The sequence below is a fragment of the Scyliorhinus torazame genome, chromosome 12, assembly GCF_047496885.1.
Source record: "Scyliorhinus torazame isolate Kashiwa2021f chromosome 12, sScyTor2.1, whole genome shotgun sequence".
Classification (NCBI taxonomy): Eukaryota; Metazoa; Chordata; class Chondrichthyes; order Carcharhiniformes; family Scyliorhinidae; genus Scyliorhinus; species Scyliorhinus torazame.
Genome location: NC_092718.1, coordinates 53,521,113 through 53,542,187, shown reverse-complemented (window position 1 = coordinate 53,542,187; position 21,075 = coordinate 53,521,113). Strand labels below are relative to the sequence as shown.

Below are 21,075 nucleotides of genomic sequence, written 5' to 3'. Positions count from 1 at the left end.
GATGTGTCATTGTTCAGAAACATAGGAGGCCTTTCAGTCCCTCAAGACGGTTCTGCCATGCAATTAGATCATGATTGATCTGAATCTCAACTCCAATTACCAAGAGAGTTGGACTTATTTTGTAATCAGGAGCACAGAGAAAGGCATGGCTATACAATGCGACTGGCATTCTATAAGGGGCCTCAGCATAGAACGCACGACTGAGGCCGCACATTGCCCTGTATTCTACACTGTCTAGCAATAGATCGGATGCCATTTAAAAATGGCATCCCAATCTGTGAGGCTCCTGAAGTAACTCCCAACTATCCCTCCCCTAGCCGAATGCACTATGGGAAGCCCCTCCAACCCCCCGCTACACCCCCAGCACCCACACAGCGCTCCCCAGCTCAACTGCACATACACAGAAAATGCCAGCATGTCACCTTGGCAGTGCCAAGCTGGCACCACCCATGCCTGCTGGCAGTGCCAGGCTAGCCCCCAGGTGACACTACCAGGGTTCCAGGTGGCAGCAGCAGTATCAGTGTACCATCCTGCCCAGAGAGCATGCAGCTGGGGGCCTCCAATCCCCTGGGAGACCTCCACGGGTGCCGTTCTGTCAGGTCCCCATTTGTGGAGACCAGAACTGAACAGCACTCACCCAAGGTCTCCAAGGCAAAGGGGATAAATCCCAAAGCCTCAGGTACCTCGGGAATCTGCATATTAGAGTGAGACAAGCTATCTTGCTCTAATATGCAGATTTGTCAAAAAGGGACCCCGCCCACAATGGGCTGGATTCACATTGCAACGTCTTGCGAGATCGCATTATTGGCTGTGCTGCGCCGCAGCAAGTTGCTTTTCGGGTGCAGCGTGGCCTTCGGATCGCGACCACAGAATCCCTACAGTGCAGAAGGAGGCCCATTGAGTCTGCTCTGGCCCTCCGAAAGAGCACTCTATCCAGGCCCACTCCCCTGCATTGTGCCACCGTGCTGCCCTTTTTGCGTTAGTGTACAGCACCAGGAGAAAGAGGGGGGGGAGTCTATCAACACCAGGTGATCCAAATGAGAGCCATTAAATACAATAATTATTTTTACAGCAATTCAAAAGGGATTTAAAAGACCGATTGCAGCAGTAGATTCACATTTTAAAACCGTGTTTCGTTCGCGTGATAATTGTTTGAATTGTAGTTTTTGCCCACCTCTTTCAGCAATGACAAACTTAAACAGTGCTGTTTCAATATGCCCAATCCCTAAGGCCAGACTAGTAGTTAATATAGCACATGAATAAAATTTGCAGAAAAATATCTTGGAGATAGCACTGCATTGGACAGCTTGGAGCAACTCAATTCAAAATATTTCTGGGATATGGAGTGCACCACATTTATCTGATATCGTCCTCATCTTCAGATGATTGGTCACAGCCAATCAATTACTTATTTTCAGAGTGAAAGGGTTGCCGCTTTGTAAACAACAGTGCCTGCTAAATTGCACATGGCAAGGTCTCAAAACTAGCAATAGGATAAATGACCAGTCAGTCTGTATTAATGGTTTATTGTTTGATGGCGTCAAAGTTGACTCGGACACCAGGATAAATCTGCGTTGTTTAAGGGCAAATTGCCATCGGATCATTTATGCCCAACTGGACGTGTAGTTAATGCTGTCAGTCTCTCATCCGCAAGGCAGCCCTCAACGGGCGTGTGGAGTGCCCATCTTGATTAAGACGTTCATAGTCCCAGGACATGCCAAGTGTCGATGAAGCATTTTTTGTAGCGTACCCACTGTCGTAACATGAAATTGAGAATCTAAAGGATAGCTAATTAGAGTTTCTGGATGGATACAAGACCCTTGTGATTCACATTGCCATGGCAATGAGCTTTGAGAAGGGGAGCGTCCATAGGAAACTATTGTAGAATCAGGTTACAGTTTTCCAGAAAGTAGCATTGACCTTCACAGATAGGTTCAGTCTTCAAGGATCTGAGAAAGGGAGAACCAAGAGATAGAGTCAATAAGTGTCTATGGTTCACCTTACAAGAATGCAGGTTGGAGCTCGTGCTTAGATTGAGGAGATCAAGTTTGTGAAGATTTAAATGAATCTGGCAGATTACCTAGCTTTGGCCAAGAGAAAAAATCTCCAGGGTCACCCTCACCATAAAAGCCAGTTTGGGAATTACAATGTATCACTGGAAAAGGAAAAGAACGGAAAGCAAAGCCTTGTTCGCTAAGAATCCATTTGGATTGGTTCAGGGGGGATCCCTTACCCCGAAGGGATAGATACAGTGAATTAAAACTTTTGATTGTTGTGATGAATGGGTAATGTGCCTTTAAGATCATGCATGTAATGTCCCTTTAAGATCGGGTTTGGAACCCTGGGGGACTCCGCCTCCGGCTCCACCTCCCAGGGGCCGGATATAAGGTGACGTCCTGTGGACGGCACTCAGTGAGCACTCATCTCCCCGGCTGGCGACGTTCTCTGTTTGTTAAAGCCTTTGTTTTACGAGTACACTCTCTCGTGTCATAATTGGGGGTATATCAATTGTTTTTGAATGTTAAATGAGGCATCTTAGTTTAGAGTATAAGTTGCCTGCTGGGATGGCGTTTACTCAATGTCGCTTTTGTTTGTGTTACAATAAAAGTTTTAAAACTTGAAATCTCGCTGTTCAAATCCTTGTTAAATTGGCCACTAGAAATTCAAACTTTTAAAAAGTTATCAGATGCTACAGGGATCATGACATGGTTGAGTGGATTACATAGGGAGAAACTGTTTCCACGACTCAATAACCAGGTGTTATTGTTACCCCTTATGCATGTTTACTGTTAATTAACAAATGTACCTTTCTTCATTATCCCCCACAGTGCATCACAAGTGCAGCAAGAGCCATGAACATAAATTCTTCGTTCCAAATGCCAGACAAGGTGTTGAATTTTGTCAAGGATCACTTTCTGATGGAGGAGAATGTCAAGAGCCAGCCTCTGCTGATGAAGAAACATGTCAAGTACACCCAGCTCGCTGTGGACAGAGTCCAGACTACCCAGGGCTACTATGACGTGCTGTTTGTGGGCACAGGTACGGTGAATTAACCCAACCACTTCTCTGCACATCAGCGGCTTGACGGGGAATATCTGGAAATGAAGTGCTTTGTGAGAACTTCTGCAACAAAGAAAGTCCTTGTCTGAGGTCAAATCTGCTCCATGGCGGTACCTCACTGTGTTAACCCTTCCCATTCCATCCTGTATTGGGATGAAATAGATATAGTAAGTGCCCGTGGTTTTAATCGGAGGGATAAACCATCAGGAAAGACTGAAGAGGTTGCGTCTATTTCCTCTTGAAAAGAGAAGACTTGCGAGGTGACAGAACAAAAGTTTTTTTTTAATTTTGAAGGGGTTTGTGAAGATGTTTCTACTCCCGAACCTAATTAATCCAGTAAATAATTCAGGAGGTCCATCATCAGAATTAAGAACCTTCGTACCCCAGAAAGTGGTTGGAATATAGAATTTGCTACCGTAAAGAATCATAGATGGTTACAGCTCAGAAGGAGGCGATTTGGCCTGCTGTGCCTGCACTGGCCACAACTGAATCTATCTCAACCACATATAGATCCTCATCATTTGCTGCTGAAAAAAGGAGCTTTTCCTCATTTTGCCTGTTGATTCATTTGCCGATCATCTTAAATCGATACCCTTCGGTCCTCAATCCTTCTGATACTTTGTCCAGACCCCTCATGATTTTGGAAAATATCATTTGAAAATTATCATTTAATTTCCATCAAAACTCCTCTCCACCTTCTCTCTAAGGAGAGCAGCCCCAGTTTCTCCAATTTAGCCACCATGTGGTCCCTCATTTCCTGGGACCATGCTCATAATTTTTTTCTGCACCCGCTCAAATACTGTCACATCTAGAACTGGGCACAATACTCCAGTTGAGACCAAACCGTTGTTTCATCAAACAAAAACAGAAAATGCTGGACAATCTCAGCAGACCTGACAGCATCTGTGGAGAGAGAATGGAGTTAATGTTTCAAGTTTGGATGACTTTGTCAGAGCTGTTTATCAAAGTTCACCATAACTTCCTTGCTTTCCATTCTATATCTCGATTGATCAAGCCCATGCAGGATCCCATATGTTAATGTCTCATCAATTGCATAGTTACGGTTAAAAGAAAAAGGGAACATCAGAATATTGTCTTGCTGATTGCAGAGGGAGATGCACAGAACTACTTTACCATCAACCTGAGATAGGCCCACAGATGTTTTTTGTAGATATTTGTATTGTTGAGATTTAGCAGAAAAAACACAAAGGCATTTTGGATTGCTTGGGCTGTGCTTTGCTTCCATTAACTGTGTTGCCTCTCATTAATATTTACATTTGATATACTGTTCTGTCCGTTTAAAGCCAGAATCTTGTTACTGGGCAAATGCTGCATTCAAAGTGGAGACCTAGCCCAGGGGGAAAACCAACCATACAATCAGGAATATAAAGGCAAAACGCAATGAGACACACCCAGAATCTTGCCAATCCCTCAGCAAAAGTTATACACCGCGTTCATGACCAAGGACTTTTTCCTTGCTCCCAGCTACAAAGCCTACCCAGCTGTGTGCAATCCTGGATTTACCATCCAGCCCAGAGGCTGCACTAGGTGATGTGCCTGCCTCCAGAGGTGGCGCTAAGGTGTGTGGACTGAACCTGCATGTAGTTCCACCAGTTTGCAGCTACCAGTGGCGAAATTCTCCTACCCGCCCCGCCACATTTCTGCCCTGACCGGCCGGCGGGAGTCTCCGTAACACCGGCCGGTCAATGGGGTTTCCCATTGTGGGGCAGCCCCACGCCGTCGGGAAACCCCCGGGCGCCGGCAAAACGGAGACTCCCGCCGGCGGAGAATGACGCCCCTGAAGTGTTCTCGCTCTTCGTGTCAGTGTCCAACCAGAAGGAAAGAACGTTCGAGAAAAATTCCAAAGTATCAGGGGGCCGCTCCCATGGTCGCTGCTTGGAAACAAAATTCAGGAGGGCCCTGGAATGGGGAGCGAGGGATGGGCAGGTCAGTCACCTCATTTTAACGCCCAAGAGATGATAGATATTGTCCCCATTGTTCTCAGATATAGATGCTTCTGCAATTCAGGACAAAAGGATTAACCCCACTCTCACTAATCCAGAGTGAAACACCAGTAAATGAGGAAAGAGAGGCCTTTCTACCTATCTGTGTAACTGTAGCTGTCTCAGTTAAATCATTGTCTGCAGAAATTCTGGTTTTAATAGAAAGCTCTCTTTTGAAGGCTGGTAATTAGATAACGTGTCACGTGATTTTAAAATACCGAGCAGTCGTCTTAACAGCCTGTGGGGGAGAGGCCCTTAGACGCTGTCAGATCGATAAAGGAATAAGATTTCTGAACAGGAAGATCTTTTACATGTACTGAGGTGAAAGATATTTACATTAAGTGGTAATGTTGTTGTCACATTTTATTACCTTGCACTTAAAAACAAATTACCCGTTATTATTATTTGCTGTTTTTCACAGAAAATGGAATACTGCACAAAGCTATTAATGTGAACCATGAGGTTCATATTATTGAGGAAATTAGTCTCTTCGCAGAACCACAGCCAGTGCAGAATCTGATATTGGATTCAAAACAGGTACAAATTTCATTAAGAATCATTCGTTTTTTTACCTGAAGGAGGCAAAATAAACAGTTCGCATCTTCTCCAACGCATGGCTCATTTACTGAAAACTATTTGCTTTCATTTTTTCTCCTGCCAGCAATCAATCATGGCAAGATCAATGAAGGTCTTCTTCCACCCAGAATTTGTGTCTTTTCATTTTGTTGACCCTGGGTTTCATGACGAAAGGGGGTCATATGAAGCGACTGAAGAGGAAAATACATTAATAGCAGGGAAACGGAAAACAGTCTAAGTTTTTGTTTCTTCCTATTCTTTCTTTGACGTGGAAGAATTTGCAGGCTGATTAACAGTCTGAAATATGAACATTCCTACCACCAGCTTAATTATCATTATTGCAGTTGATGAGGTAGTTGGTCTTTTATGGGTGATATGGACTCTGTATAGGTTAGTCCGAAATGGCTTTCTAGGCTCACGTTGTCCATATGATTGGAAGGGGGGAGGGCAGGGGGGGAATGTTGGGAGGCATCCAGATAACACCCTGCCCGTCAGCCTGGAACTCAGAGCAGGTCTCTTCTCATCAAAACTTTCTGGAATGGGGTTTGAGTTCTATACCCTTTTTGGCTCGGAGTTGGGAATTTTGCCACTTTCCAAAGAGCTCACTTGTCTTAGAGGAAATAACAGCCCAGATCATACCGCTCTCGGGATCGTCGGAAACGGGGAAGTGGTGGCGTAGTGGTATTGTCACTGGACGAGTAAACCAGAAACCCAGGTAATGCTGTGGGGACCGGGGTTCGAATCCCGCCCCTGCAGATGGTGAAAGATGAATTCAATTTTAAAAAGCTGTTATTAAAATACTTGAAATCATTGCTGATTGTCGTAAAATCCCCATCTGGTTCATTAATGTCCTTTAGGGAAGGAAATCTGCCATCTTTATCCTGTCTGGCCTGCATGTGACTCCAGACCCACAGCAATATGGTTGACTCTTAACTGCCCCCTCAATGGCAATTAGGGATGGGCAATAAATGCTGGCGCAGCCTGCAATGCCCATGTCTTATGGACGAATTTTTAAAACGGATGTTCGATCTCGCATGATCTTCAGGCCCTTGTGAAAGCCCTGGCACACTGACTCTGTGGGAATTGCCCAGGAAGTTTGAACTTCCAATGGTTATTTCCCTGCTCTCTGGGACCCTCCAAAAATGTCAGTAAGTTAGAGCTGAGACTTCGGATAGTTCCAATCTACTTACCTGCAGAAAATGTGAGACAGAAAAGCCCGAGAGTAACTGTGCAACTGACACCCCCCCCCCCCCCCTCCAAACAATTACTCACACTGATTTCGCCCCTGACCTCTCCCTAAACCACCCTACCAATCTACCACCCCCATCCGCCTACCCACTTGCCTCACCCACCTATCCACATACACAGCTGCACATTCACTTACACGCTCATTCACTAACATGCCAAGAAGCCCGAGGACCTTTAAACACATACCAGAATATGCCAGCTCGTGCCTTCTGCAGAGGTCCTCTTCGCTCCCGTCTCCCTGGATTTCCACGCTGCGGGAGTTCTGCAGGATCCTCTCAGAAATGTGGGCAGAAAAACCGTTTACAGCTCAGTTGGTGGGTAGTCTTCTGTCTGATCAGCGATGGACACAGGGGTTCGGGCTGGGAGAGGAGGATTTGGGTCAATCGATTCAAAATCTTCCCAAGGCCAACGTTTTAACCATGAGCTGGATTCTCCACCCCGCCGCACCACATTTCTGCCCAAACCCGCCGGCGGGATTCTCCGTTACGCCGGCCAGTCAATGGTGTTTCCCGTCGGGAAACCCCCGGGCGCCGGCAAAACAGAGAATCACGCCGGCGGAGAATCCTGCCCCATGAGTCTAAGTTTTGTGTTTCTGGAAAATCTTTTTCAAGCCTATGCTCGTACAACAACACTCAACAAGAATGAGTGCCAAATACATTTCTGTTGTACTGAATTGTCAATCATTCTGCAATATTATTAACCTTATATTCATGAGCTGTGTCAATCAATCTGTCGACATAGATTCAAGTGAAGCATTTTGTCCTCAATTTACAGGGCCTGTTATATGCGTCTTCATTCTCTGGAGTGGTTCAACTGCCCGTCTCAAACTGCAACATTTACCTGAGCTGTGGCGAGTGTGTCCTTGCCAGAGACCCTTACTGTGCCTGGGACAGGAACATCTGCAGAGACATACGAGGGTCGCATTTAGCTCAGTAAGTAATTTTAAAATGAAAGCACTTGACATTCACAAAATTTAAATCTCCAATTAAGAGCCGTCCGCCTAAAATGGTGGCCACCATTATTTACTGGATATGGGGAAGGTTGTAGAGGTCGTGGGGCGGGTGTTACAGGTTCGCTTGTTAGCTCTAAAGGAAACGCTTCTGCATCCTTTAGCCCACAAGCAGTGCTGTAAAGGCTCTCTTCCCCCCCCCCCCCCCACCTTGTTGATTCAGCCCTTCTCACCCTTTTACCTGACGGGTTTCCCGAGGATGGTAAAACCTGACTGGCATGTTAAAAATAGAAACCTTGTTAAAATGGAGGCACACAGGCCTTCTGAAAGGCTTCAGCGACTGTAACTAGCAGGTGGGGTCGAGGCAGGTTGGGTTTCATAAGCTCCCACCTGACCCAACCCCAACTGTTTTGGCTGGTGGTTTTGTGGAGGGAGATGAAGGTTAAAATTCCTCCAGTTAACTCTATTTCTTTCACCACAGATGCCACCGCACTTGCTGAGTGTTCCCAACATTTTACATTTTCATTTCAAATTTCCAGCATCCTGAGTATTTTGCTTTTCATTGGAATACATTTTGATATTTTTAGTTCAGTGGAACAGTTGCTGATTTCCTTCTATATCAAAATTGTCCAAAAATGGGCAGCACGGTGGCGCAGTGGTAGCCCTGCAGCCTCACGGCGCCGAGGTCCCAGGTTCGATTCTGGCTCTGGGTCACTGTCCGTGTGGAGTTTGCACATTCTCCCCGTGTTTGCGTGGGTTTCACCCCCACAACCCAAAGATGTGCAGGGTAGGTGGGTTGAACACGCTAAATTGCCCCTTAATTGGAAAAAATGAATTGGGTACTCTAAATTTATTTTAAAAATAAAAAATTGTCCAAAAATATATACACAAAGATAGATACAGGCATTGCCTATGTTTAAAAACTGGCTCTCTTAACTTTTTTCCATCGAAAATCCTTCTGCAAATTTCAGTGTCACACATTCAAAAGCTGTTGAGAAAAAGAAAAAAATATACATTGCAATATTCAAAGATATTTCCGTGGCAACAGAAAATATCCTATTGACTTACAAGTCAGGGTTACTAATCACTGATTGTCCATAGCAATTACACTTGCTGACCTACAGGTCTGAAATCTGCAATAACTTTCCCATCTGTTAACATGCAGCACTAGAGAGCAATTAATCTCTGGCTGACCTCAGCCTGTGTTTATTTAAACAGCAATTAGATATTGTATCCTTTAAAGGGCACTGCTGCACCTTGGCAGCAGGACAATGTACAATCTATCATGTAAGGACTCCTCTTTTTATAAAACAGCACGTCAGTGAACTGTATAGAAAAAAGCAACATGCATTTATATAGCACCTTTCATGACAATTCCAAATAACTTATAGCCAGTGAAGTACTTATGAACTGTAGTCACATAGGATGTGACTAATTTTCTAATTTTCACCCAGCAAGTTCTCACAAAAGCAATCTAATTATGACCAGATAATCCACTTTAGTCATAATGCTCAAGGGGTAGTTGTTGGCCAGGACATCAGGTATTACTCCCCTCTTTTTTCTCAAAGTAGTCCCAAGGGATATTTGTTGCATTCAATTGAGTCGGAGCAGATAGCACCTCAGTTAAACATCACATCTGAAAGACAGCACCTCTCACAGTGCAGCGCTGCACTGGAGCACCAGCCTAGATTCCTGGGCTCAGGTCTCTGGGAGTGGGACTTGAACCCGTAACCTTCTAACTTAGAGGCAAGTGCATTGCCAGCTGAAGCACAGCTGGAAACTATGTGTCAGGTGTCCAATCTTTTTAACAAATGAAAAAAATAACTTGCCCACATTGAAATTGGCCTTTTTGTGGAAAGGAATTAGAGCATAGCTGTTACCGACTAAAACCCTCATGCAAAGCAGTACAGAAATATTGCACGTGGGATAGTGTAACTATAAAACTTCCCGCCTGATTATATGTACACTCATTTAAATGGGATGACAATTGGACAGACTGGGCTATCCTCTGTACTCAGTATTACAATGATTCTGTCAACTGCCTGCCATAAGTCTTATCGTAAATTATGACGTATAAATTGACCCATCATAAAGACTACCCTATTTTTCCAGCCCCCAGAATTTTTCCAGCACGGAGAATCGCCCGGAGGGGTGGCGCGATTCACGCAACGCCACTCCGACGCAGGTCCGCTGATTCTCCGGTGACCGGAGAATCGGCACCATTGGACGCGGCACCGGCAGAGCGGCCCCCGGCAATTCTCCGTGCGCGATGGGCCGAGTGGCCGCCGAGATAGGCCGAGTCCCGCCAGCGCCGTTCACGTGTGGTTCTACCCAGCGGGTCCTCGGCATTCATCCTGCGGTGGGGGGGAGATCCGGCGATCAAGGCCCACCGATCAGCGGGCCGGCTTATCCTGGTGGTGGCCTATGTTCCTCTGGGACCCTGTAGCTCTCCGCCATGTTGCGTCGGGGCCGGCGCACAGAAGGAAACCCATGCGCATGCGCGAATTCGCGCCTGCCGTAGCACGCATGCGCAAACCCGCGGCTTCCCGTTCTGACGCCGGTATCGGCAGCTGGAGGTGTGTGAGTCGCTCCAGTGCCATGCTGGCCCCATGTGCGACGCAGGATCGCTGCTCCCAGGGGCCTGTTGACGCCGTCGTAAAACGCGACGTCATTTACAACGGCGTCAATACTTAGCCTCAGGATCAGAGAATCCCGCCACATTTCTTTGCATATACCTGACCTATAAATTGAACCCCCCCCCCCCTTTACGGCCACAACATACTATACCCCGCAATGGTGATCAACATTTCACCTCACAGATGCAAGTTCTACTCACCAGTACCTTATAGCTGGGCACAAGGGATCAAAGGCACAAGGGATCAACAGGCAATGGGGCTGTGTTGGGAGGATGCGTTGGAGTTTAAAATACACCCACTCTTTGCATTGGATGCCGATGGCATTTCAAAATGGCGACCAATCTCACCCACGGTGACGGTTCACATTTATACTCGGCGCGATTTTAAAGGAATCTTCCGCCTTATACCTTATATTTACAGTAGTTAAAATGGGCCCCAAGCATAATGGGAAAAATTAAGACTTGAAGCAGCAACCCAAGTGTGATTGAGATATTGACCCCTTACACCAGACCAATCTGACATAGACCCATAATGCAGAATATTTTATTTACAGCCATTGGAAGCAAGACATTGAGAGAGGCAGGCCAGAACACCACTGTCAACAGCCTGATGCATCGCTGTTCGGTCCCAGGGCCTTACGACCACTTCGTAAGTAATTTCTATACTTCCAGATGAAATGTGTGCTGGAAGATATTTATCATTTGAATTAAGTACTATAAAAAATGTTTTAAGTACTGCTATTTTTTTTTATACTCAGTATGGGGGATGGTTTGGTTAGCACATTCGATAGAAACAATTGCTTGTAACATAAGGGGCGGGATTCTGAGGGAATCGGCGAGCCGGGCAACTCCGGCGCCGAGGAGTGGCATGAACCACTCTGGCGTCGGGCCCCCCCAAAGGTGCGGAATCCTCCGCACCTTCAGGTGCTAGGCCGGTGCTGGGGTGGTTTGCGCCACGCCGGCCAGCGGGGAAGGGGTTTGGCACCACGCCAACCGGCGCCGAAGGGCCTCCGCCAGCGGGCACGAGTTGGCGCATGCGCGGGAGCGCCAACGTGTGCTGGCGTCATCCCAGCGCATGCGCAGGGGGAGTTAATCTCCGCGTCGGCCATGGCGGAGGACCACACGGGCCGACGCGGAAAAATAGAGTGCCCCCACGTCACAGGCCCGCCCGCGGATCAGTGGGCCCCGATCACGGGCCAGGCCACCGTGGGGGCATCACCCGGAGCCAGATCCCCCGTGCCCCCCCCCCAAGGACCCTGGAGGCCGCCCGCGCAGCCAGGTCCCGCCGGTAAGTACCTACTCTAATTTACGCCGGCGGGACCGGCCGAAAACAGGTGGCCACTCAGCCCATCGCAGGCTGGAGAATCGCCGGGGGGCCGCTGCCAGCGGCCGCCAACCGGCGTGATTCCCGCCCCCGCCAAATCCCCGGCGCCGGAGTTTTCGGCAGCCGGCGGGGGCGGGATTCACCCCGCCCCCCCAGCGATTCTCCAACCCGGCGGGGGGTCGGAGAATCCCGCCCTAGATACTTCTTGAAATATTGCTGAGGTTTTGGGAATTCCACACCCTCTCAACACAGGCCTCACACAGCAACAGGCTAGGCGGTAGATACAACATTCAGTACTGATGTATCATTGGCACCCGCGCCTTCAGATGCCAGGACCCTAAGCTCTAGAATTCACTCCCTAAACTTCATGATCACTCTTTGTCCTCCAATAAGACGCTTCTTGTGACCTAGCCCTTTGACCAAGCTTTTGTTTCTGTTAACTCCTCATGTGGATCAGTGTCACATTTTACCTGATTACGCTGTGAAGGCCCTTGGAATGTTTTATAATGTTAAATGCGGATTAGTGTTGTTGCTTTTGATCAGCGAGATACACCACATGGACTGCATTGGTTCAAGAAGCCAATTCACCTTCCTTCACAAGGGTCACTAGGGAAGTAAACTTGTCATTGTTCCCTGGTCTAGCCTCTACATGACTCTCATTTGTGATTGACTCTTAACTGAACTCTGAAAGGACCTAGCTATCCTCCCAGTTACTATGGAACCAATAGGTTAGAAAATGCCTGGACTCTTCAGCCTTGAAAAGAGGTGATGGAGAGAGAGAATCTCACTAATGTATCCCAAGGCCCGATGTGAAATAGACGTGGGTTAATGTGGAGCACTGTTGCACATTCAGATATGACTCTGGAGAAGGGGCTAGAGTTACAAACTGGTAAAACGACTTTTGGGCAGCTCGTTGCTCATTGGCTGGGTTACTGATGGAGACCCAAAGCGAGGTGTTCGTGGGCGAGAGCATTGTCGAGGCTGTTGTGATGTCAGACATTTTTTGTATACCAAGCACTCCAGCTCCTTCTGGATCTAGAAGAAATTAGTTCTGAAAAATTGATACAAGTGGGCAGAGCATTTGACCTTTTGGCTGCATTTGTTGAGTATTCACCAGTTTACTGTATATTTGCCTCAGAGTAATGCAGAGATAACATTAGTCTTTAAGTGTAAAAGGTTTATTTGCGGAACCTTCAAATATCTCAGCAATTGCAAATTGTCTACACCCATGCTTAATCCCAACTCAACTTCTCAGTTGTTCTGTTTACATTGCCCTGAGTCAACGCCCAGGCTTAACCAAACAAGCACAGTGAGCGTAGATCAGCCACCAGACTCTCATAATTGAACACAGATCAATTAAATCATTGATCACAACATCACTAGTGTGTTCTTTAAAATTGGAATCAAGACCCTAACTACCTAATTAAGATGCTGATTCACACAGGAAAGAGACCAACAGCACGTTTCAGGGTGGTGCTTTGGCCAGCCAGCAGTAGCCACAATGAAAGCTACAGAGAGCATTGGGGAAATATGACCCCCATTTTCACCAGTAAAAATTAACCCCAAAGAAGGGTCAATATCTGGAATGGAACCCTGGATGCAAGATGCCCCTGTGATGGAGGGATCATAATAACCTTTCAAAAAATAGGTATATTCCTGGCCCAGAGTCCACCCCTCAGCAGGATGGGACGGAGTGGCATTGGTATGCATCCTTGCATTTCTGAAATATGGTGCTTTAAATACTGAATATTAACCCCACACCCCCAGAGCTGCCAGCAGAATAATGAAAAGACTATATCGAGCAGGTCCATCAATATTAACAAAAAAGGATTGCTTAAAGTTGGGAATTTAAACCTTACCTCAAAACTGAAAAATGGACAAGCCCTTTAGTCGAATTGGGTATAAACAGGAAGACCTGAGGAAGAGGGCAGTAGGTAGAAACCATGAAGCTGGTGCACCTCTTCCAATTTCCCATTTGGATGAAGGGTCCCCACCTCACCTAGTGTTTCCCCTGACAGAAGCTGATTGCTCACTTCCGTGTTTCCAGCATTAAGAACACCATATGTACACCCAAACTCCCTGACAGATACTGAGTTGTGTGTGCAGGGTAGTCAAAATGGGTGCAGTCACTTATCCCCTTAGAACCCACTGCCTTTGCAACATGCCCCAAAATTAATCTGCTGCTTTGGAAAGACGAGCGGGACCACCTCCCACCCCCCGTAAGGCAACTTGGTCCTCTTTAACTCTTTTTTTTTTTTAAATTTAAAAAATTATTCTCCTTTTTCACGTTTTCTCCCACATTTACACCCATCAACAATAAAAAATCATCAACAAGATATGTCAATCCCCATAATAACAACGATCCCATCCGCCCACCAACCCCCAAACCTCAACCCGCATGTTTACATAAACAAATGACAAAAAGGAATCAGGGATTACCCGTAGTCACCCTTAATCTACATGGCTCTCCACCCCCCCCATCCCCAACCAACGCCATCCAGCCTCTAAGAGAGCACCGTGCATGATACCCCACAGTTGTACCCCCCACCCCCCAAGTCTCCAGCTCCTCCCGGCCACTGCCTCTTGTAAAACTCCTCCTCCCAACCTCAGTTCCCTCCCCCAACATCGGTTCCCTCCCCCCAACTTTCCGCCCCGGCTAGACCACTCGGACCCTGTTCTGCCAGGCTCCGATGGCCGCAGCCCCTCCCCCCACCTCACTCCCGTTCACTGGCCGGCTTAAACCGGCCAGCGTGGAGGCCCCCGCCCTGGTCCCTTTCCCCCTTGCCCGGCCCTAGGAAAGCCCAAAGATCCCCTTTTAGCACACAAACCCCGCATATCCACCTACACACCAAAGAGCCCTCCTTTCGAATGAAAGTCCCGTCCCTTCCCTTGTCCAAATATATGCAACATTGGCTCCTTTAGCCTCTACCCCCGCGCGCAGTGATACAAAAAAAAAGAAGAAAATACAGTCATGAGGTTACATCGGCACATGACCATTCCTCAATTTGTCAGTTCTGCTACAGTCCTTCTGCCTTCGCAAACTCCTCCGCTGCTTCCGCCGTTCCAAAACAAAAGTCCCTGAGCTTGTAAGTCACCCTCAGATTCGCTGGATATACAATGTCACACTGCACCTTGCTAATGTACAGTGCCCTCTTCACCCGGTTGAAGGCAGCCCGCCTCCTCGCCAGCTCCACTGTAAAGTCCTGGTATACACGTATACCAGCTCCAGCCCACTGCACCACCTGCTTCTGCTTGTCCCAGCTCAGGACCTTCTTTACACTGTACCGACGGAAGCACAGAGTCACTGCCCTTGGCGGCTCACTCGCCTTTGGTACAGGCCTCTACGACCGATGAGCCCGTTCCAGTTCATATTGGGAGGAGTCCTCCCCCTCCCCCAGTAGTTTTGCCAGCATCGCGGCAAAATACTCAGTCGGCTTCGGTCCTTCAACTCCTTCGGCCAGCCCCACGACCCTCAAATTATGTCGCCTGGATCTGTTTTCCAGATCTTCCATTTTTCCTCGCAGATTCTTGTTCATGTCCATCACCTTCCGCATCTCCTTCCCCATCGACGCAAGTTGATCACCGTGCTGCAATACCATCTCCTCCACTTCCTTCAGCGCCTCCCCTTGCTCTCGCACCTCCGCCACTGCGCTCGCCACTGCTGTCTTCACCGGGGAAACCGCCTCCTCCACCAGCACATTCAAAACCTCCCTCATCTCCTTCCTCACCATCTCCATACATTTCTCAATCTGTGCCAACTGCTTTTGGAATTCCGCAGCCATCACCTTAGTTAGTTCTTCAGCCGTAAGCACTCCGGCCTCCCCTGGTGCTCCAGCCTCCATCTTCTTTGTTGACCCCGCAGTGACCTTTCCCCTCTCCAACGGACTTTCAGCCGCTTTTTTCCCAGCCGTTATTTTGGTGTCTTTCGACATCCTTCTTCTCCTTGCGCTATCTCCCGACTTTTACTGCCGTCGCTGGCCCTAGGACCGGGCGTTACTCCCCGAAAATACCGTTCTGAACGGGAGCCCTCCAATGTGCGGCTGCCTCCCGCCCGCCGTCACCGGAAGTCCCCTTTAACTCTAAGGGGCGAACTGTAGACCGGAGGTATTCCAGGCATGTCATCATTTAGAAAGTTAGTTTTAGCTTTCTTGAGGGCTAGAAAGGCAAAAATGGGCCTCTGGGCCACTCTCGCTCCAGGCTCCATTTCCCCACCACTCCCCACTTGGCACCGTCCTGATTGTCTCCAGTGCTTCCTCTCCCCTCAGCTGTGTAATGGGATCCAATCCCATGTATCTCTGCCTGCGGGCTCCCACTCGCATATTTCTAATTCTAAAGAAGGGTCATATTGGACTCGAAACGTTATCTCTATTTCTCTGCTGCCAGATCTGCGGATGCAATATTCCCTCTCCCGCGTGATGGACAGATCGTGGATCTGGTCAGCGTGAGCGGGACTTGGTCATTAAGATCAGCCAAGCCTTTGTGGCCCTGGACTCACCAGGCTTGCTGTCTGCTTTGGGGCTCATGTACAATGTAACCTCCATCCCACCCCCAATATCATTTTGTTGTAAAGAAAATGGTTGGAAAGAGGCCCAAACTGAGTGGAAAGGATTATATTCTCTGAAACTTAGAAGTGATGCTCTGGTTTACTTGCTATAAATATGGCAGTTAATAAGGTCGCCTTCCTTAATCCTAATTATGAGTATGCTTTCAGAATCGCCAGGTATCTCTTGATACCACCACAAGGTTCAACCGAATACCGATCAAAGAGCCAATACACCAGTTAGTTAGTTCAAAGTCAATACTACTTTATTTACACACAGTATGATTTACTCATGCACAGTAACACTACAGGCTAAACTACATCTATCACTAACACCTATACTTAACTTCGGGTGCCCACTTAGGTCAGAGGATCAATGGCCGTTGTTCGGATCTGAGGCTGTTGGGTGAAGAGGTAACAGGAGTACAGCTAAGGTCGTCCGTCTGGTAGCGAGCGTTGAACTTGAACTTACTTGCTTCTGGTGGTGCAAGTGGAAGGGTCTCTCCGCATGAGAGCCAAATCCAAGAGGCTGAACCTTTCGCGGGGGTTCCTTCTTATACTTGGAGGAGCTTTGCGCGCTTTTAGGCGGGCCTTATACTTGGTCCCAATTAATTGGGAAGCTTCTTGATCACTGCCATCGATCTAAGCCAATAAAGGGGCGGGTGCCTTGATGGCTGGGCGTGTCCTAAGTGGCCGTTGGCCTTGCTTTGTTTGTGTCTTTTTGCTGGGGTAGTGGCGCCGGAATGTCTGGGACAGTATCGGCTACCTGAGCACTAGTTCTTTGTTCCTCGGAGATGGGCCATCAATATGTAAATTGGCCCAGGGTTTCGCTTCCGTCTACAGTCTGTCTTCCAAATATACATTCAGGCTCTCTGCCTACTTGTTGCTTTGCATTGTCCATTTTTCCTTGTATGCTCTGCGAGTGTCCATTTTATATGCTGAAAGTGGCCATCCCAGATGGCTACAGAAGAACAACAGGTCATTTCAGTAAAATGGATAAAACAACTCAAGGGTTTTCAAGGGTAGACACTTAAAAAGAGTTTTCCTAACCCAAGATGGAGAGTCTACAATGGGGGGGGAAATAGTTTCAGGTTAAGCGGTTGGCCATTTAGAAACGAGATAAAGGGATGGATCTACACTTGGAGAGTTGAGGATCTGAGGAGTTCTCTACCCAAGAGGAGTGTGGTTGGTCAGCCAATGAGCGTATTGAAGACTGCGAATGAGAGTTTTCTGGGCATTTAGAGAATCAAGGGTCATGGAGAACAGGTGAAAAGGTGGGTAAAAATATTGGGACTCCCTCTCTAACAGCACTGTGGGTGTCCCTACACCTCAGGGAATGCAGCAGTTCAAGAAGGCAGCTCACCACGAAGAGTAACTAGGGATGGCCAATAAATGCTGATCTATCCAGCGATACCCACATCCCGTAAATGAATTTTTAAAAAGCCACGCTCGTACTGCACAGTGAAGAATGATCCCTTCATCTCAGTCTTAAATGATCGACTCCTTATCCTGTACTGAATACCAGAGGAGGTAGGTGCACAGGGCTGAATGGCCAACTCCTGCTCCCAGTTATTTTTTGCACGGGACAAATATTCTTTGTTGTTGCTGCAAAGTGAAAGAATCAGAGGTGGCACACATCGAGTTCGCAGAATATAGTGCAAACGATTTACTTACAAGATGCTGCTCCAACAGAGTACAATGGCGAACTCCACAAACGCCTGCGAAACAGTGATTACATCATTGTGTAACACGTGACATTACACCAGCCAGTGGTGTTACTCCGATACATAGCTCTTTACTCCTTCAATCTCCCTGGCATTTTTGCTTAACCAAGCATGTTAACGCAGATCCAATGCATTATTCCATAACTAACATTGTTACATTACATATTTATATATACATTGTTATATATACATGAGTAAGACAGTTTCTTGGGTGGGCGTCTGTCCCATTCTGGCAGAACATGACGTTCTGGAACGTGGCTCTTAGGGGTACTAGGTGTGTCTTCCTGTACACTGGCCAATGTTATATCTGCCGAAACCAACTCAGGAACTGTCTCTGGTTGTGTAGATGATTCTGTAATAGATTCCTTAATTTCAGCAGTTGTGGCCCTTAAGTCGGGCATGGCACTATCCATACTCTCTGTAGTGAAAACATCTGGCACAGATTCTGTACTCTCACTACGTGCAGACAATAATTGGCCAGCGTGCCAACACCAAGTTTGTTCATCGTCAGATTGTACAGTGTATGAAAGCGGATAAAATTGCTGGAGTCCATGTTTCGCCTGAAGTGTAATTACTCAGAATAGCACGGTCCCCACAGTCAAAAACTTTGCTTTTGGATTGTTGCTCTCTTTTCGCCACATGTGTCTGATGTTGTTGCCTGACTATCTCTAAAGTTGAAGGGGGAGTCAAAAGGTCAAACTGTGTGTGTACTTTCCTTTTAAGCATCAGTTTAGCTTATGAGCTTTGTGTTGATATTGACACGTTTAGGTAGAGAGAGCCTTTATGCCTCAAAACCATCACTGCATACTTGAGCGATTGTACAAAATGTTCAGCTAAGCTGTTGGTATCTGAATGGTAGGGGGCAGATTTGATATGGCAAATCCCACACTCCTTCACATAGTCCTCAAATTCGGCTGATGTGAACTGAGTACCGTTACCTCTCACAAGTTGTTCAGGTTGCCCGAATCTTGAAAATACCTCGTTAAACGTTTCTATAGTTTGTTCCGTCGTTGCGATTTCACGATGGCAACCTCCTGGAATGTGCATCAACCATGACCAAAAACATGTGTTTTTGACCGGTCCTGCATAATCGACATGGATTCTTTACCATAGTCTGGTAGGCCATTCCATTGGATGCAGAGATTGAAGTGGAGGTACATTTCTCAACACAATGCAGGATTGGCATAACCCCACCTTCTCCTCTATTTGAGCGTCCAACCTGGGCCACCAGAAGTAGCTCCACACCATCTCCTTCATTCTATCTACACCAAGCTGGCCCTCATGCAACTGTTCCAGGATTCTACTTTGTAGACACGGTGGAATGATTACTCTAGTACCCAACAATGATACTCCATTTTGTACTGTAAACTCAAGATGTCTGATAAGATAGGCTTTAAAGTCTGTATTCTTTCCGTGCTCTTGTGTTACAATGCCTTTTTGAATAATGTCAAACACCTTCCCCATCACCAGGTCTATTTGGATTCATATCTCTGATTCTTGACATTTTGTTTGACATTTTTATAAGCATCGTCACCATCTTTCTTCCAAAGTCAAGCTTGTTTGTTACAAAGCAATGCATGTGAAGCCTTGTTGCTACGTGCAGTACGAACTTTCCATAAGTAATTTAAAAATCCTAGAAATGACTTTCGTTGAGTCAAGCTCTGTGGTAGTGAAGTATTCAGGATCTCCGACATCTTAGATTCTTTGTGCAGACTTTCTTGGGTGATGATGTGACCAACATAGTGAATAGAAGATTTAAAAACTTTGCGCTTCTCTTTCTTGACCCTGAGATTATGTATTTGAGCCTTCTAGGTTCTTTACGTGCTCTACATCGTTCGAACCTAGAATAAAAATATCGTCCAAGTAACATTGCGTACACGATAGCTCTCTCAAGATCTGATCCATGGATCATTGATAGAGAGTCGGTGCTGACGTTATCCCGAACAGAAGCCTACAATACCAAAGCAAACCGTTGTGTGTTAATATGGTCAGTAACGGTTGAGTCTCAATAGCTTGGTCCATTTGCAAATAGGGTTGGGAGAGATCAATTTTGCTAACTTTTTCACCATCTGAGAGGCCTACAAAAAGACCTCCAATAAGTGGTAGAGGGGACTGATCAGCACATAATATAGGGCTGATAGCCATTTTGAAATCCCCACATATTCGCACTGAACCTCCTTTAAGACTGGGACGATTGGAGTTGCCCAATCACTGGAGGTAACCGGCTCAATGACTCCTGTCTTCAGTAACCTCTCGAGTTCTTCTTCCACTTTAGGTCGAATAGTACATGGTACGCTATGCGCTTTCAAACACTTAGGCACGCTATCTGCCTTTGTCTTGAATTTCACTTGAACCCCATTCATGGATCCAAGTGACTCCTCAAATACTTTTGCATACTTTCTCAGAAGTGGTTGAAGATTGTTTGTAGAATCAACAAATTGGTTCACAGCGGCCCAGTTTAGCTGAAACTTTCTTAATCAAGATTCCCCCAAACAATGCTGGAACGTTTCCTTGAACGTTTCCTGCTTCTCGCAGACTCCATCTTATGAACTTTAGCTCAAACCCCAATCAGTGAAGTTTCTCTTGCAGCAAGTTCCATAAACGTTGCGATTGCTATAGCAGATTTTAGGGTTAATGCACCTTCAGTCAACAATTTCCTCTGGATGGTTTCATTCCTGAAGTCACAAACTAATCGGTCACGAAGTTTATCATCCAAAGTCTGGTCAAATTCTCAGTGCTTTGCTAGCTTTCGCAGTGATGCAACAAATTGTGAAATGATTTCCCCCTTCCTCCTGTGCACGACGGTGAAAGTGGAATCTTTCAGCTATTAATGTGCTTACAAGACAGTCATAGATTATCATAAAATTTACAGTGCAGAAGGAGGCCATTCGGCCCATCGAGTCTGCACCGGCTCTTGGAAAGAGCACCCTACCCAAGGTCAACACCGCTCCACTATCCCCATAACCCAGTTACCTCACCCAACACTAAGGGAAATTTTGGACACTAAGGGCAATTT

At 46.8% G+C, this 21,075-nt stretch overlaps 1 protein-coding gene across 11 annotated transcripts in view; it reads left to right on the top strand.

The window, feature by feature from the left end:
- Positions 1–21,075, top strand: part of sema4ba (sema domain, immunoglobulin domain (Ig), transmembrane domain (TM) and short cytoplasmic domain, (semaphorin) 4Ba) — a 670,779-nt gene that overhangs the window by 638,603 nt on the left and 11,101 nt on the right. For all 11 annotated transcript variants that reach the window (XM_072468709.1, XM_072468710.1, XM_072468707.1 and 8 more), the window contains 4 exons: positions 2,829–3,039; positions 5,485–5,600; positions 7,662–7,819; positions 11,026–11,120. In XM_072468709.1, the coding sequence (XP_072324810.1) occupies positions 2,829–3,039; positions 5,485–5,600; positions 7,662–7,819; positions 11,026–11,120 (580 nt within the window). The remainder of the gene's footprint in view (positions 1–2,828; positions 3,040–5,484; positions 5,601–7,661; positions 7,820–11,025; positions 11,121–21,075) is intronic.